Genomic DNA, 16,477 nt, shown 5'->3' with positions numbered 1-16,477 from the left:
AAATATATCAACCATCTCATGAGGTGGTTGGCTCTCATTTTCCCATTTTTACTGATGGAAAGACAAGAACTCAGAATTATTTCCGCTGTTTAAATAGTATAGGGAACAGGAGAAGGTTATGCTCACTAATTTAACTTCGAATCCTACATTGTTTTCTCCATACCATATTTGATCTCTGCTTCTATTGCGCTTAGAGATGAAACAGGAAATCACATTTGTGTAGCAGATGAGAATTGTGAGAGCTGTGTCTGCCAATCAGGAGTTTAAAGAGAGAGGAATGTCAAGGTCAGCCCTGGGCTCCAAGTAGTCCTTGCACAAATGTGGAAGGAAGAGCTACAGCTTATATCCTTGTCCATGAAAATTGCTTACATTTAGGTGCCTGGAGGGTCAGTGTTGGAGAGAGTAAAGCTTCCAGTGATTTCATGTTAGGATATATATATATATATATATATATATTATCGTAGGTCTAGTAATCTGCTCCAGGGAGATAGTGATTTTGTTCTGCTCTGCTTGTAGCTGTCTGGAAGATCATACTTGGAAGTTATTTGTAAATTCTGAAGCATGCCTGTTAAATCATGGGTGAAGAATCTGGGACTGTTTAGCTAGCAGACACTGAACTTTGGGAGGAAGGATGTGATAGGTATCTTTGTAGTTCAGCCTTCCTAATATTTGAAAGAGGAGTTATACTTGTTCTAGTCTAACCCAGAGGACAGAGTTAGTGTTTTGAAGTATGCATAGCTTATCAACCACAAAAAAGTAATAATAATTTTTAGTGGTTGCAGTTGCCCTGGGAGGCAGTAAATTCCCATTATTGAAAATCACTGTGAAAATGATAAAAGAGACAGTAGATCATACAACCTGGGTCCTAAAGGCCTTTCAACCTGTAGATTCTGTTTTTCTAACTTGCTAATTTTCATTTCATTGAGCAAAGACTTTCAGAGTAACTGTGCTTTAAATCCAGTTTGCTGTCTCCCCAAACACAGATAGGTCTCTGTGTTGGTAAAATTAAATGTGTACATTTTAAGTTTTTTGTTGGAAACTGATGTTTTGAAGGTCAGAGGCCATATGGGAGGTCCTAGTTCTACTGAGAAAGCCTTTAAGTGTTTATTCTAGTTTACAAGTACAGTACATATGTGGGTGCAACCAGTGTATCTCTGGGAAACCTGGACAGGCATTTTACTGTGTGTGTGTGTGCATGCACATGCATGTAGTGTATGTGCGCGTGTGTGTTTTAGTCATTCAGAAGGAGTTTACCTGTCAATTTCCCAAAGTAACTATCAGCTCACCATTTCGGAATTTAAAATAAATCAGTCCTGAGGTACTAGTAGTTTTCTCAAGTCATTGTATTATCTGGTCTTATACTCTGAACAAAGACTTCATTATAATTAACATTGCTGTGCTTTAGACCCCATAGATTTATACTGGGTCTTCTTCCCAGATGACTTGAGGGCTTATGAAAAATAGCCCACATTCTTTCCTCCCTTGCAGAAACAGCCCCCCTTTGGCAAATGTAATCTTATCTTCCCCCTTTGGGCTGTGCTTCTGCACAGTTGAGCTTTGGTAGACCTTCTATCCCTGTGACACCCCCTGCCCCCTTCTTAAATCCTTCTGCTGTGGCTGCCCTTCAGACACTGCCTCCATTTCTGAGGTGGAAAAGGGGAAGGCTTTCTTCTCTCTCACTCTGGTTCTCTTTCTGCACTTCTCAAGCCCCTGCCAATTTTCTTTCCCTTCTGTGAAAGCAGATTTTACAGAAAATTCCCTCGCCAGCCCTAGGTTGTATATGATGAACAGCAAAGCAAAAATGGGGTCTTTGCTAGTTTTCTGATTTGTTCAGAAGACATTTCCTAAGACCTCTGTGACTAGCTTCCTTGCCTTTATCATTCACGGGGGCACATGTGCCCCTTAGGAGTTTGCATGTACGGTTCCCACTGGGCAGAGCGATTACAAATGGGCTGTGTTTTAAGTTAGTTTTGACTTGTGTATTTCATCTGTGAAGTTGGCAAATACTTGAAAGCCACAAGCTACTGTTTTCTGAAAACTTCTTTGCACATGAGCATAAAATGTATGTATTGGATTTGGAAATTGTCCAATAACTGCCCTTTCAATGTAGCTAAATTACAGCTGTTTCCTCTGGAAAGATGCATATAGTCATCATTTCTTTCTTCTCTTACAGGGTGTCTCCTCTGCAGAAGTCTGAGATAGTGGATGTGGTTAAGAAGCGGGTAAAGGCCATCACCCTCGCCATTGGGGATGGTGCCAACGACGTTGGGATGATCCAGACAGCTCACGTGGGTGTAGGAATCAGTGGGAATGAAGGCATGCAGGCGACCAACAACTCGGATTATGCCATTGCTCAGGTCAGAGGCATGGTTGACCAGCTGTCCCATCCTGTTGACAGAGGTGTCCACTGGGCATGAAGGTCTGATTGGTGCTTGACCTTCAGTCCAGCCCCAAGAACTCTGCCACCCTTTTGAGGTTGTGTCTAGACAAAACCACCAGAGTATTCAGATTTCCCGGTGGCCTTGATCTTGTACAGTTGAAAGGCCCTGTACTGCTGGTTGTTGTGGTGGTTTTTGCTAGCTGTGAGGTTGGCCGAGCTTTCTGTCCTCCAGGCAGGGCGTCATTCCTGACAGATAGGTCTCTGATCCTGCTAAGATGGTCTCTCACCCTCAACTCCCACGTCTGCTGCATGGGCTTTTCCTTGTGCCGTCCCATGCTAAAGAATGGCTGTGTTCATTATATCTTTTCTTTACCATCCTGACCCCAGAATCTGTCCTCTTTTCAGAAGGTGCTAGAATACTCTCTCCTTAGGCATTCAAGGTCAGGGAAAGTGGTGGTTTACAATGGCTACCCTCTCTGTAGCCATAACCAGGGTGCGGTAGCCGTAACCCACGGTCAGTAGCAAACGTCCTCCTGCTATTAGGCCAAGATCAGCCCATTCCTTTCTGGATCAGATGTTGCATGCAAGGGTTCCTGGTGCACTTTGTAGTTACTGAACAGATGGCCTAAGGATGAAAGAATTGCCGACTCCTCAATGGTAGAAAGCCAAAAGTGAAGGAAAATAGCCAACCTCCTGACCTTAGGTGACATACCTAGATCATTTGGCCTGCTTGATTATCCAGAAAATCTAGACCTCATAATGGGCACCGATCGTTTCCTCCTGTCTACAGATTGCAGTATGTCATGATAAAATGTCTGCTCATATGGTGGTTAGCTAGGGTTTCCTCATGTCCTTCCAGTGCTTAGTCATTTGAAGAATGTGTTAACCTTAATCACATGAACACAGGTAGTAATGGCTTTTTATCCCTTCAAGCTGAGATCAGGGGCTGCGTATGAACTGTGAAAGAGCTTCCAACAACCCCAGGGCTGCAGGCTGGTCCTGTGCAACTTTGGGGTCCACCTCCCCAGAGGGGGTTCTGCATTAGATCACCTCTCCGATTCCCTCCCAGCCGGTGGTTCTGCAAACACAGGGAGGAATTACAAAATCCTCATGGCTCCAGAAAGTACATGAAATCAATCTTGTTTCTCTGTTGATTTCAACTAAATCCTCAAGATAAATGCTAAAATAGGTAGGGGAAGGAATTCTGATTGTACAGGTGGGAACACTGGGGCTCCTTCACACTGGGTGACCAGCCTCAGGCCCGAGCATCCAGGGTCAGAGAACGCCAGACCTGTACGTGACCTTGGGGACCAGCCCCGCACACCTGCCCATTCACTTTCCTGAGTCAACCACTCCGAGGCCTGTGGGACTCTCGCTTCCTGTAGTCTGTCAGCAGCTGTAGATGTTATACACCCCAGCATTATTAAATACTTGAGTTATAGCATCATGTGGCTGGAAGGGATCTTTAGAGGTTTCCTAGGAGTTCCAGGCAAATATTTGTCTGTCTTTTTCTTTAAAATGTCTGGGGAAGGGAGATTCCATGACCTGCTTTATTAAAACTGCATACTAATAGGCTGTGGAATCTGGAGCAATTGCTTTCTTCAAATTAAAAGCATCAAAAAAGCATTCGGAGGAGGAGAGTTAGAGGTAGAGGTAGAGGTAGAGTTAGAGTTAGAGTTAGGGGTTTTCTTGCCCCACCGCTGTAATAGTGTTCACTGCCAGAGGAAGTGACGAGGGGCCGCACGTGTCTGTGGGTCTTCATTTCTCCTGTCCGTGGTCCTGCCCACGATCAGGGAGAGGTCCTGTGGCTTCAGGGGAGCATTGCTCTTTGCCTTACACCTTCTCTCCCCGACTTCAATTAGAAGCAAGAAAGGCCGCAATTTTACGTATCCTTTTGCCCCCAGTGAAATGATAAATGTCTCTGGTTGAAGTCAATATCTTGGGCTTTGTCTCTTTATTGCATGTGGATGAATACATTTTTGCTTGGGTTTTTGAGGCAGTGCCCTGGAAGGTTATATACGGAGGAAAAAACTAGCTCCCAGTCCTTGGGAAAAATGATGAAATGGGCAGAGCTCTGGTTGTACTTCTTCCCTGGTTGCCTGTGCTTTCGCCCACAGCGCAGCCCCTGGGACTGCCAGCCACCCGCTGATCTGCTGCCTTGCCCGTGGGCAACGTGCACCGGCCTAGGGCACAGCACCTCTGGCCCCAGCTGCCTCTTCTCCTCAGCGGGCGATCATTCCTGCCCCCTACCTCCTTAACATTTTTTGATCGACCTCCTGAAAATAGCATTTTGATTTAGGTTATATGTATTTTTTTCCCCCTGAACACAAATCACTGTAGCGCTAACGTTGAGTCATTCCGGATGACTCCAGCAGATGTTCTGTGTGCCCACTGAAGTTTAACAGCAGGGGGTCTGGGTCAAATGCAAACTTCCTTTTTATTTGTTTAGCCAGTTATTTTATGATTCCCTATTCCCCTTTGGAAACCTTAATGAGCTTTTATGGAGAGTTTTATTTTTCCATATGCACCTACTCCTGCCATTTTGAAGTGGCCATATAGCTTTTGGAGTATGCAGTTGAGTGACGTCCTTACCCCCATCTCCTGGGTAGATCTCTCATGAAATGTGATGTCATGTCAGATCAAGCTCCCTTCTTCAGGGCTAATGGAAATTATTACGTGGCTTCCTCCTGAAAGAAAATTACATTTCCAGTCAGAGTTTTTTTTTTCTACTTATAGTTAAATTTAATTTCAGAAGTAATCAGAAATTAATAGGAAGTTTGCAATAGCAAAAGAATTTCTGAAGTTTATGGATGTTCTCAATACAGCCTGATTATCTCTTCTGGGAGAATGAGCCCGAGGACTGCCCTGTGACTTGGAACAGGGTAGGTTTTAGTTCAAGGCAACCAAGGGGCATTTCAGTGTGGTACGAGGCTAATCAATGTATAGAAATCGTGAATTCAAACAGGATCACCCCTAATGGTGCCTTCATGCCAGGGCACATCATAGTCCACAGAACAAAATAACAACAAAAAAACACTCATTTCCCTCCCTCCAGCTCATCTTCACATTTTTGGGGACCTTTGTGAAGTAGGCCACAGAAAGCAGAGCCAAGCTAAGAGGAGGCTGAGGGGATAGGATTCAAGTGGGGCCCGAAGACCCCCCTGCCCCAAAGAGGATTCAGGGATTTTACTGAATACTGTTCAGTATTTCAGACTGCAAGATCTGTTCCATCACTGTCACCTTAGTATCAGTTAGCCACTTGTTGGTTTTTTGTTTTTCTTGACTGCATAGCACTCTAGCAAGAGGTACTCTGTACTAGTTGGAAGCAAAAAAGGAGAACAAAATGGGTGTGGCTGGTAAGGCTGTGTGTTTGCACCTGAGTGTCTCTGTGTCTCTGTGAATGTGCAGTTGCTTTTAACGTGCGGACTGACAGTGGAAATAGGTCGTGTCTCTATGTGCATCCCTTTTTAAAAGAGGATACTGATGCACGAGTGTTCCTGTCCCTTGCTCCTGGTCACCATCAAATCGGATTGAATAGAAGCGTCTGGTTGCCACTGTGCTTTTCTTTTCTTTCAGTTCAAGAGGTCACCTTCTCCTAAGAGTTAAGACCCTAAAAAAGTATTTGTGTAAACAGAATTCACAAGAATAACAATGAGAGGTTCAAAGTGGCATTTGGGGAAAATATTAGCTATGTAGATTTAAGAGGAGAGGTTAGTTGTCCTCACCGGACCTGAAAGATCTACCTTTGGTTTCCAGAAGTGAATGGTTTTCTCAGGTTCTCTGCAGAATCTGGCTTCCTCGATGACCTTCTCTGTCCCTGAAGAACATTTTGTGACTTTTGTTCCTAAAGGATGGGCGCTCCTGAACTTTGCCATTGTTTCCCCCTCAGTTTTCCTACTTGGAGAAGCTGCTGCTGGTCCATGGCGCCTGGAGCTACAATCGGGTGACCAAGTGCATCCTGTACTGTTTCTATAAGAATGTGGTCCTCTACATTATTGAGGTGAGCCGGGCCAACTTTGTCCTTGGGGTGGGGGGGGCTTTTGCAGAGGGCATCTTCACATATTTAAGGTAATTGCAAGAAAGGATTTTGTTACTGTAAAATTAAAAGGTCCTGAATGGGACAGACTGGAATCTGTGACACACATAACCTCTGTGATATGGGGGACACCTCGCAGATTGAGGTCCTCATGCCAAGGAACCAATGTGGGGAGGCCTGGTGACTGTTGTCACTCACACCCTGCTCCTCCCAGGGGCTCAGAGCCTGGGCAGCAGATGCTCCCACGTTTCTTGGTGGGCACGGGGACATTTCCAGGCAACCTGGTCGTTCTTTTCTTTCCTGGAATGAAAGAGCTTGATTTCTTGCTCTATTTCTCATGGCATCTGCAAGTTACCCAAGCATTGATTCATCGCCTCTGGGATATTTGGATGATACTATTTAAATGGGAGAAGGTGTGGGAGTAAGTGGGGAGTGAACAAATAAGATAATTAAAAATATCTCCGTGAACTTCTTGAGTTGTCAAGCTGGTTTTCAGGATGTTGATTCAATTGCAAGCACATTTATTTTCCTTATTAGAGGGACTAGAGCAGGAGAGGGGTGGGCCCAGGGAAAAACGGAATGGGCACTTTCTGTTTGAACTCAGTGGGAGGACCAGCTGCCTCTTTCCTCCTTTTTAAGGACAGCTCTGCTGCAAAGGTGTGGCTTTTAAGGCCAATGTGACTAATAGATTTCCAAGTGTGTTGAGAAAAGAGGAAGCAGGTGGTCACTGTGGAGAAATAGAAAAGCAATGTTAATTGCATTTGGTGTTAATATCTCAGTCTGTTATGAGTTATTTTGTGTCTGATGTCTCAACTCTTGGCAGAAATAAGAACCAAGACATAGATCAATTTTATCTCATGTGGTCCCTTAAAATATGCAGCTCAGGGAATTTAACAAGTGGTTTGCTAATGTAACCATGACTAAACATTTCTTTACCCAGTTGTCTACTCTATCCTATTGAATATTCAGGTGAAACATAAAGGTTCACATTATTGAGTTTGTAACAAAACTACTAATGAATAGTTTTCCTGAGTTTTGCAAGTTGTACATTGTACTAATTTGCACAAAGGGCGTCCTACTTGCCTTGTCTGCTCATGCTATGATACTCAACTCAGTCTGCTCCAAGTAAGAACTTCTAGATGTTACATGTAACGGATTTTATAGTTTCTATCTTCCTCCTGTCTGCATTTTTACAATTTTTTCTCTTTTTTTGGCACTTAAATATATTTGTCCTTCTGTTTCTGTGGCTTTTTTTGCCCCCCTCTGTGATAGCAGTCACTCCTGAATGTCACTTGGGGTCATAGATAATCAGTGCTGTGGACTCAAGGAGTGTGGGAATCCCTGCTCCCACATGCCATCCCAAGTCCCACATGCATTTTCAGCTCTTACTGTAGGGTTGGCTTCACAGGATTTCTTAATAATCTGGTTTTCCTCAAAATCAGCAAACTACAGATAGTCTAGACTTCTTATCAAGACATTTTACATGAAGCTCCAACCCCTTTAGCTTTCCAGAGCTTCCTCCGGGGCCCTCCTTCATCATTTACACTTCCTATCTTGCTCCTCCCTTTTTTTAAACTTCAAGAGGGCTAAGGACGAGAAGAGTACAATTTTTGTCCGTCTGGAAAATTCCATTTGGAATGAGGCCCTGAAAATGCCATGTGAGTTCCTTAATTTTTCAATTGTAGCTGAACCACAGCTGTACATGGTCTTTTGTAAACAGCCTTTAAAAACATTCCTGATAAAATTTAAAAAATTAAGTAAAGTCTCCACCACTCTGGTCTCAGTCTTCTACTTAGTATTTCAAGGAGATTTAATTTGAAAATCAAGAAAAAACAAAATCTTCAACTGAGCCCAGAAAGAGCATTGACTCAGTGACTGCCCAACCTCTGTGGCATCAACATGTACTTCAAATATAACTTTAAAAACAGGAAAGTTCTACCTGGATGGTATTTTAGTGTGTTTTGAACCAAAAGATCAAAGATTGTTATAATTTGATTTGCTCCTTTGCAATGAATAGTTTTGTACTCTAAAGGTTACCTTGTAACTAATTGAGAATAAATTGTATTCTTATTTTTTTTAAGATTTTTTATTTATTCATTTGAGACAGAGAGAGAGAGAGAGAGAAAGAAAGAGAGCATGAGCAGCGGGAGAGGCAGAGGGAGAAGGAGAAGCAGGCTCCCCACTGAGCCAGGAGCCCGATGTGGGGCTTGATCCCAGGACCCTGGGATCATGACCCGAGCCGAAGGCAGACGCTCAACCATCTGAGCCTCCCAGGTGCCCCTAAGTTGTATTCTTAAATGGTTTTCTTGTAACTCAAGGAGAAACCCTTTGCAAAAGCCAGTATGTCCTCATCTCAAATGTCCTCTGATTAGGTAACTATTGGTCATTTACAAATGCAGTCTAAGAGCAGTTTGGCAGATTAAAAAAAGATGCACAAGTGGGCGTGTGCACACACATACTAATAGCGTGTTGGCCATTATTATGAGGATCATTATGATTTGAATAACCAGTAAAGATTGTATGGAAGACCTATGAGCCCGTAACTAATACAATCTACTCACTTGGTACACTGACCTATAAAACTTGAGTTTTCTGTGGAAGGAATACGTGGCTCTATCCTCACTGCAATACGGAAGGCCAACTGAAAGCTCCCTCTACTCTCATCCCCAAGCCCCCTTAGGTATATTCTTTTATGACCTTTTCCTGTGTTTATAGAGCTGTTTACATATACAAACAAATCAATGTTTTTACATAAATGTCCTCATACTTTGTAATATGTTCTGCAGTTGATGTGATACTTACCAGTGTAGTTGGGGGATCATCCCCGTGACTACATCTGGGTTCATTGCCTGGTGTTTCACAGTATGTTTTCTTACAATCTATTTAACCATTCCTATATTGATAAATGTTCAAGTCATCTCCCTTTTTACCCACAAAGAGCCTTGTGGAGTAATAGTTGTCCCTCTAAGCAGCCATAATTATTCTACCAAAATGACAGTGATCTAATGCAAGCATTACTACCACAGTGCCTTGAATATAACACATGATCAGATTTATGTATTATTATTTGTACCTTGCGTTCCTTGTTGCTGACTGACCTTCATGCTATTTGATGTGTCACATAAAATTTATTCAGGCTGAAGTAGCCATTGGTTCAAGTGATTAAAAATTAGAACAAAATGATGGAATCTGTGATTTCGTGGTCACCCTATCAATAGGCAAAACGAAAAATACATAAACCTTGGCTCTCCATTCCCTCCACTGCTGCCTTAATCTAGTACTTCTTATCTGCTTGATAGGAAAGACCACTAGCTTTGCCCCATCAACCATCCATAATGCAACTGGGATGAGCTTCCTGAACACTCATGTGATTAATTCCAGTGGCTGGCAGCTTCTGGAACTAGGTGCTCAATAATGTTGGCAGTGAGTGCCACCATCCTCCCAGGACTCTTCAAGGTTCCTGTGGCTCCTGATGAAATCCCTGTGTCCCCCTTCATGCCCCTGCCCCTCGTGGTCTGGATCCCGACTGTCACCAGCCTCATCTCCCACTGCATCCCTCCTCATTCTGTTTTTAATCAGTGCTATTGAAGTACAATTAATACACAGTTAGATACACCTTTATTAGGCCTAGAGTTCTATAAATTAAAGCTGGATTTTATAATTAGAAACTAACTGGCAGTTTTCTGCCTGCCTCCCATAGATGACAAGAATGTCACAAAGAGTTTCTGGGGACGGGTAACACAGATGGTTGCCCAACAGTGTGAATGTACACTTAAAAATGATTAGGATGGTAAACTTTATGTTGTGTGTATTTTACCACAATAAAAAAAATGCTAAAAACATTTTAACAAGAGTATCACAAGCACTTTGGGGCTTTAGTCACGTGGAGGGAAACAAAAATGTGTAGCCAGACCATATGCTTTGGAGATCTCACTGAAGGTTTGAAAAATAAACTTCACATGTAGTTTTGTTTTGTATTAGTGATTAAATGCTATGTTTTGTGGCTGTGACCAGATAGACCATATTTCTCAGAAGGTAAAATTCTTTTGTGGGCTAGACCATGCATAATGTCATAGCCTGTGGGGTGGATGGGGTCAGCCAGTTAGAGGGGGTACATTCCTGGTGTGTCCGAGGTGGGAGGCAGGAAAAGGAATAAAGTTAGTGAAGGCAAGGAGATAGGGCTGGAAGGAATATGTAAGTGGCCGAGGAAGGGGATCTAAATAACTAGATGTTGCTATTGGAAGCTGGGAATCCTTTTTCATTCTGGAATAGGCAAGTGACACAGTAAAAGCAATTTCAGAAAATGTGTATGTCAGTATGTAGGACAGATGGTAAGCATAGACCTTTAATGTAATTTTGTAGTTTTAACCTGGGGTATAAATCATGACCATTATGTAACCATTTCCCAGCATAATTTATAATCAGAAAGGAATGACTGATTTTTAAAAACTCTTTGATTTTGACAATGGGAGGAATTTACCTTAAATGTAAAGATTGGAAAAATATTCTTACACATTTTTGAGGTCCTCATGTGACTGCTCTGTGATAATGCCCAAAGAGAGAGGGTCAATTAAATTCTTTAAAGTTCCTACGCTATTTAACGAACTAGGCATTTGTTATTCAGAATTTCCTGAATAGAGTACAAAGCATAATAAAGAGTTTCAAAGTATAACAGCCTCAGCATGTTAAGCATTTACTAGGTGTGTGTTTGTCCACAGACTTTCTGTGCCCCTAGGAAAAGGTTATTTGGAATGGAGAAAATTTTTAGTGGTAATAAAATGCAAATAGGAAAACAATAGGGAAGTTACTTGAATTTAACGTGCATTTCAAAAAATTATGATACACATCCCTTATCAACTTTGGTATAACGTGAAGAAAAGACACCAAATCATCTTTGAAACAGAGACGAGACTTTGAAATTTTCATGATGATTCATTGGTGGCTCCTAGTTTAGAGAATAACGATAACATATAAGTATTGATTGGAAAAAATGGGAATTTTATACCACTTAGAGTGTCTACTTATTTTTGGCACCATATGTAAGAAATACTAATGTTTTCTTGGGGTCATTAAACTGTTATGGGATACTGGCCAGGAACTGGGATGCATATTTCACATGGAAGTCTGGAAATATCACTGAATGAGACAGAGATTTAAACCACAGCAATTTGAGACCAAATGCAACCCAAACAACAGAATTTCACTGAACGCTACTTAAGACTTATCAATATCTGACAAGCCTAAAAAAACAAACGAAAGCCTGTGCTCTAGAATACTCGGGTTTACCAGCATTTCGTTTCCAGTGTCTTAAAACTAAAACAGTAAAATGAATTATGGTTCCTGCATAAACTGCCATTCTAATCCAAAATATTCTCAGAGAAGTACTTGGAATTTATTTTTTCTGAAAACATTTACATAATCTTTTTAGTTGTGTTACAGTTTTTTGTTGTTGGACCTCTGAGAGGTTTTGGGGTTTTTTCCCTCCATTTTTCAGATCATTAATTGTTTGAAAATAATTATATGTAAATTACATGTAGGCAGCCCCTTCTTTCATTTACTGTCTGACTAGCTTCTTATTTGTGGAGGCCTAATTTAAATATGTGAATGTACAAAGATGCTGTGGATTTGTTCAGCCATATTCCAAACTGGCATCTATGTCCTGAGAGTAACCCAGACTGCATTGTAAACAGGGAAAGAAAGCACTAGCTTTGGGTAGATTTTGCTTTAAATGTTAGAATCAATGAAGAATAGATGTTTTAAAACTTTAAAATACTATCCAATAAATTTTCCCCTTTTTGCTTATAATGCACAACTGAAGTACATCTCAAGAAGAAACATATTTCATTCTTGACACGTAAGAGATCTCTTTATGGTAGAAGACAAAATTCCTGATAGCTAAGCTTCTTTCTCTCTTCTGTCCTGTGCATCTTTGTTGTCAGAGGCAGCTTTCTATTTCCTGATAGAGTCCTTATTTGAGGGGCTCGATTGGAGTCGTGAGCTTAATGGTAACTTGTTAATAGGTGAAGGTGAATTGAAAAGCACAGTCAATATATGGACCTATCTGTAGAGACTTGACTTCATCAAATATGAAGCCATCCATTTTCTAGTAAAAGCTTTAAGCAGGTGTTGCCCACCTACTCTGTGACAGGTGGAATGCTAGGACCGGGGGCCCTGGGATAAGCTCTGCAAAGCTCCCCATTTGATGGGGGGTGTTGGCGACGTGCGCAGTGTGAGAAGTGTTCTGATAGTTGTATGCACAAGTCTGGTGCCAAACCCTTTCCAAGAACGTCCCAGCTTGTTGAGTTAGTGATTACCTGGGTGGTTCCTATTGGGGGCTGATAGTTGTTGAGCAATAATTACAATTTTAATATGGTGGAAGGAAAACTATTTCGAGAATGGCTTCCCAGTGGGCAGTTTGCAAATAGGAATTAACTAGAAGTAGGAACATTCTGAAGAGTACTTTCCCCACCTCAGGCATCTGCATTCTCCCAAGTCAAGCACTCTGGGGTCGTAGGATCCAGATGAAGGAGCCAGACTGAGCCTCCACCCTTGGAAGTGAGTAGGGGATGAAGACAAGACTCGCATAGTTACAGTGCCGCTTGCCGGGGCTGGCTTTGCAGGAAGACAGTGTGTGTGCGCAACGAGGACTCTCAGAAGTGGTTCTTTACTTCTATGGGAGCCTCAGCTTTCTAGGATGACCTGACCTGAGCCCTAAAGGATGATTAGGAGCCAATCAAGTGAGGGGGCCTGGAGGAGAGGGTTAGGTAGGCGTACCAGAGGGAGGCCTGCACCTGTCTGTCCCACGTAACCCTCTCTGTTTATTCCAGCTCCATGATAAATGTCAGAAGTCACCAGGCCCTTAGTAAACAACAGGGAAGAAGTGTAGTTTGCCGGGTTTTATGTTTCAGTAGGAAGATGGCTGCAGAACTGGCTGCACATGGGCTTAGGAATGTTCTCTCAAAGCCTAGATGGTTGCTGCCCATTTATGGAGCTGGGAGTTTATCAGCAAAAGGTGTGTTGGGGGGGAGGGGTGACAGGGAGGAGTTGTTCTAAAGCCAGAGAAGTATTCACAGTCTGGAGGGATCCCCTACAAGATATACCATCACTTTGAACTTTATAAAAATAGACTCTTGCTTGCTGCCTTTTACATGTGACAATATATGCTTTTTTAATGATGTTTTTGCAGCTGTTTTACCTGAAAGGCTCATTATAAAGAGCCTACATTCTAAAAAAATGTACTTAGGCATTGATGTTTTAAAAATTGAGTCTCTAACTCCATAAAACCTCCCTGAGGGGGGAGAAAAAGTGCAGGTCCAAAAACAAATCAATGCAAAGGACTCCAGGGGTGATGTGAACTTTGAGAGGTCTGCTGTGTGCAAAGCTGGGCCTTATTCTAGGGTGCCTGCTCTTTCCTCCCCTCCTGGTGCTATGGCAGAAGCGAAGGCGAGGGGTCAGCTCATCACCGCATGCATTAAGGCTCATTTATTCCAACTTATTCCATTCCTTTAGGTCCTATTGCATTCAGACATAGCACCTGCATAATTTAGTACTTGCACTTGTCACAGTGAATGTTATTTCTGTTTACCAAATTGCTTCTGACTTCCCTAAGGGCAGGGACCCTTTCTTTCTGACTTTGCCCCCAAACAGGACTGAATGCACCATGCTCAATAAACAGATAATCAATTGAACGCATTTCAGTAGCAGCTGACACATCAGAATCTATTGGACTTTGTGTGTGTGTGTTTAGAATATAAGAGAGAGATTACTTAAGTAGCATATTATATTTCTGCTTCCTTTTTAGAAACCCTTCTGGTCTAACTTAAATCTTTCCTGGTGGAATTTTCAAACAGAGAACTATACCCTCTAAGAATTAGAAGATTAATTCAGATTTAGAATTTGTTTAACCTCATCTTTTGAGAGAGAATAAAATATACTTTTGATTGCATTCTTTTTTTTTAAGATTCTTTCTTTCTTTATTTGTCAGAGAGATAGAGAGAGAGAGAATGTGTGAGTAGGCAGGAGGGGCAGAGGGAGAAACAGGCTTCCTGATGGGCAAGGAGCCTGAAGTCAGACTGGGATCGAGTCCTGAACCTAAGGCAAACACTTACTTAACCAACTGGGCCACCCAGGCGTCCCTTTGATTGCATTCTTTAAACACATTCCTACCTTAGACTACCTTTTATTTCAGCTGAAACTCTTAGATTTTCACTCTAGTGAAGTTGATTTTACCAATTAGAGATTTTTTTTTTGTCATTTTACTCTGTGTTGCTCTCCTGTATTTCTTCCTGCCCTTTTTTCTGCTAGTAGAGACCAGCTTTCCTAAGAGTTTTGAAATCAGATATCCTTTAATTCTTAAAATTAATTTTGGGAAAGTGTCTAAGCACAGATTCTCCAATCATGCCCATCTATCCATTTTCATCTCTATACACCTGCGTAGCACCATTCTGAGCAAGTAAATTTCAGGGACATTTGATTAAGGGTGGTTGAGAGTCCAAGATTGAGAACAGAGACTTCAGTTATAGGCTGTGGAAAAGATAAGGTGACAACAGAAAGAATACCTTCTATAGCGGGTGAAGGAGAAGATAGTAGGAAGAGGAAAAGGGAATTCATAACGTAGCGCTCCAATGATGGAAAATGATCGCCTTTTTTTGGACAAGCCTCCATTTGCTTTGAGAGGATCAGGAGCAGGGTAACTTCTCTTCTCCTTTTTTCTAAATTGGTCAGCCTGACTGAGGAAAGAGAAATAGATTTTGACCTATAGTTCTAAAATACTTTTGACAAGCAAGTAAAATGTGATTATGAAAATGAAATTCATCATTCTTTTTCTTGGACTTACGAGTCTTTTGGATTTGACCTTCAGTTAAAATAGCTTCTGTGAATAAGTATCACATCAGAAAGCTCATCTCTCATCTAGTAAATGCTTGTACTTTTAAGTGGTAAATAATCTTCATTGCCTTCTGATAACTCATTGGCGCCAGTATATTGGTTTTCATTTGAGCCACTATACTGGTTTTCCAACAGGTGTTCTGGGAGTTTAGAGTGCCCTTCGTTTCTTCATTCCCGTGTGCTGGCAGATCAAGTGGACTATTTAAAGAAGGCTCAAGAAGTGATGCATATGCTTTCTTGCCTCATCTTTCAAAGTGAGGGGAGGCAAAGTAGATTAGTGTTATTAAGTACTGCTTGTACCTCCTGAGCATGCCAATAAAAGAATATTGATTAAAATGTTGACCTCCTTTATCCAGGGATTATAGGATGAGGTTTATTATTGCTCCTTAACTAAGCTGCATGTTGTTTTGATAATCTTTTTGTCAATCACTTGTCAACCTGAAACTTGCTTCTTTGTAACATTAGGTACTAACTAGGAACTTTTACCTCCTGTTAGCCTTGCCTTATTGGTTTTCTTTATTCCTCTGAAGGTATTGATTAATATGGTATACTGGTATACCACTTTCTTTTTGTGTGAGGTATAATTTACATGCAATAAAATAAGGCCTTTCTCGTGTACAGTCTGAGTCTCAACAAAGGCATACAATAGCGTCGATGCCACTCTGCTCTGTTATAGAGCAGCGCCAGCACTCAGAAACACTCCCTCAGCCCCTTTGTAGTCCTTACCTGAGCCCTACACCCAGTCCTTAGCAATGACTGGTCTGTTTTCTGAGAAGGTCCTGTGGGTGGAATTATACCAGAATATGGTCTTCAGCATAATGCATTTGCAATTCATCCATGTTGTTGTATCAGTGGTTTCTTCTTTTTAGTGCTGAGTAGTATTCCACTCTGGAAAGAGGGTTTCCCATGGTTGGGGAGTTCTGGAAGCCCAGTACCAGGGGCTTGTGAACTAGGGACCAGGAAGTTACTGCACTACAAGTAACATCATAGTTTCAGGAAGAGCGTGAATAAAATTTGACGGGAACAACACTGATCATAACAACGCAAGATGGTGGTGGTGGAGGGGTGAGTTGGCCTGGGGAACACTTTCTGCTAACCTTTCTGGGGAGGAGAAGGGCCAGGAGCCCATAGACTTGTCTTCTTACCATCACTCTTCTATCTGTGGTCTCACTGGC

General features: G+C 42.0%; 1 protein-coding gene across 7 annotated transcripts in view; it reads left to right on the top strand.

Moving 5' to 3' along the window:
• ATP8A2 (ATPase phospholipid transporting 8A2) overlaps window positions 1-16,477 on the top strand; it is a 581,949-nt gene that overhangs the window by 347,307 nt on the left and 218,165 nt on the right. For all 7 annotated transcript variants that reach the window (XM_027591115.2, XM_027591114.2, XM_027591112.2 and 4 more), the window contains 2 exons: window positions 2,174-2,357; window positions 6,270-6,380. In XM_027591115.2, coding sequence (XP_027446916.1) covers window positions 2,174-2,357; window positions 6,270-6,380 — 295 coding nt within the window. The remainder of the gene's footprint in view (window positions 1-2,173; window positions 2,358-6,269; window positions 6,381-16,477) is intronic.

This window comes from Zalophus californianus, chromosome 3 (genome assembly GCF_009762305.2).
Source record: "Zalophus californianus isolate mZalCal1 chromosome 3, mZalCal1.pri.v2, whole genome shotgun sequence".
Classification (NCBI taxonomy): domain Eukaryota; kingdom Metazoa; phylum Chordata; class Mammalia; order Carnivora; family Otariidae; genus Zalophus; species Zalophus californianus.
This window is presented reverse-complemented; position numbering and strand designations above follow the sequence as displayed.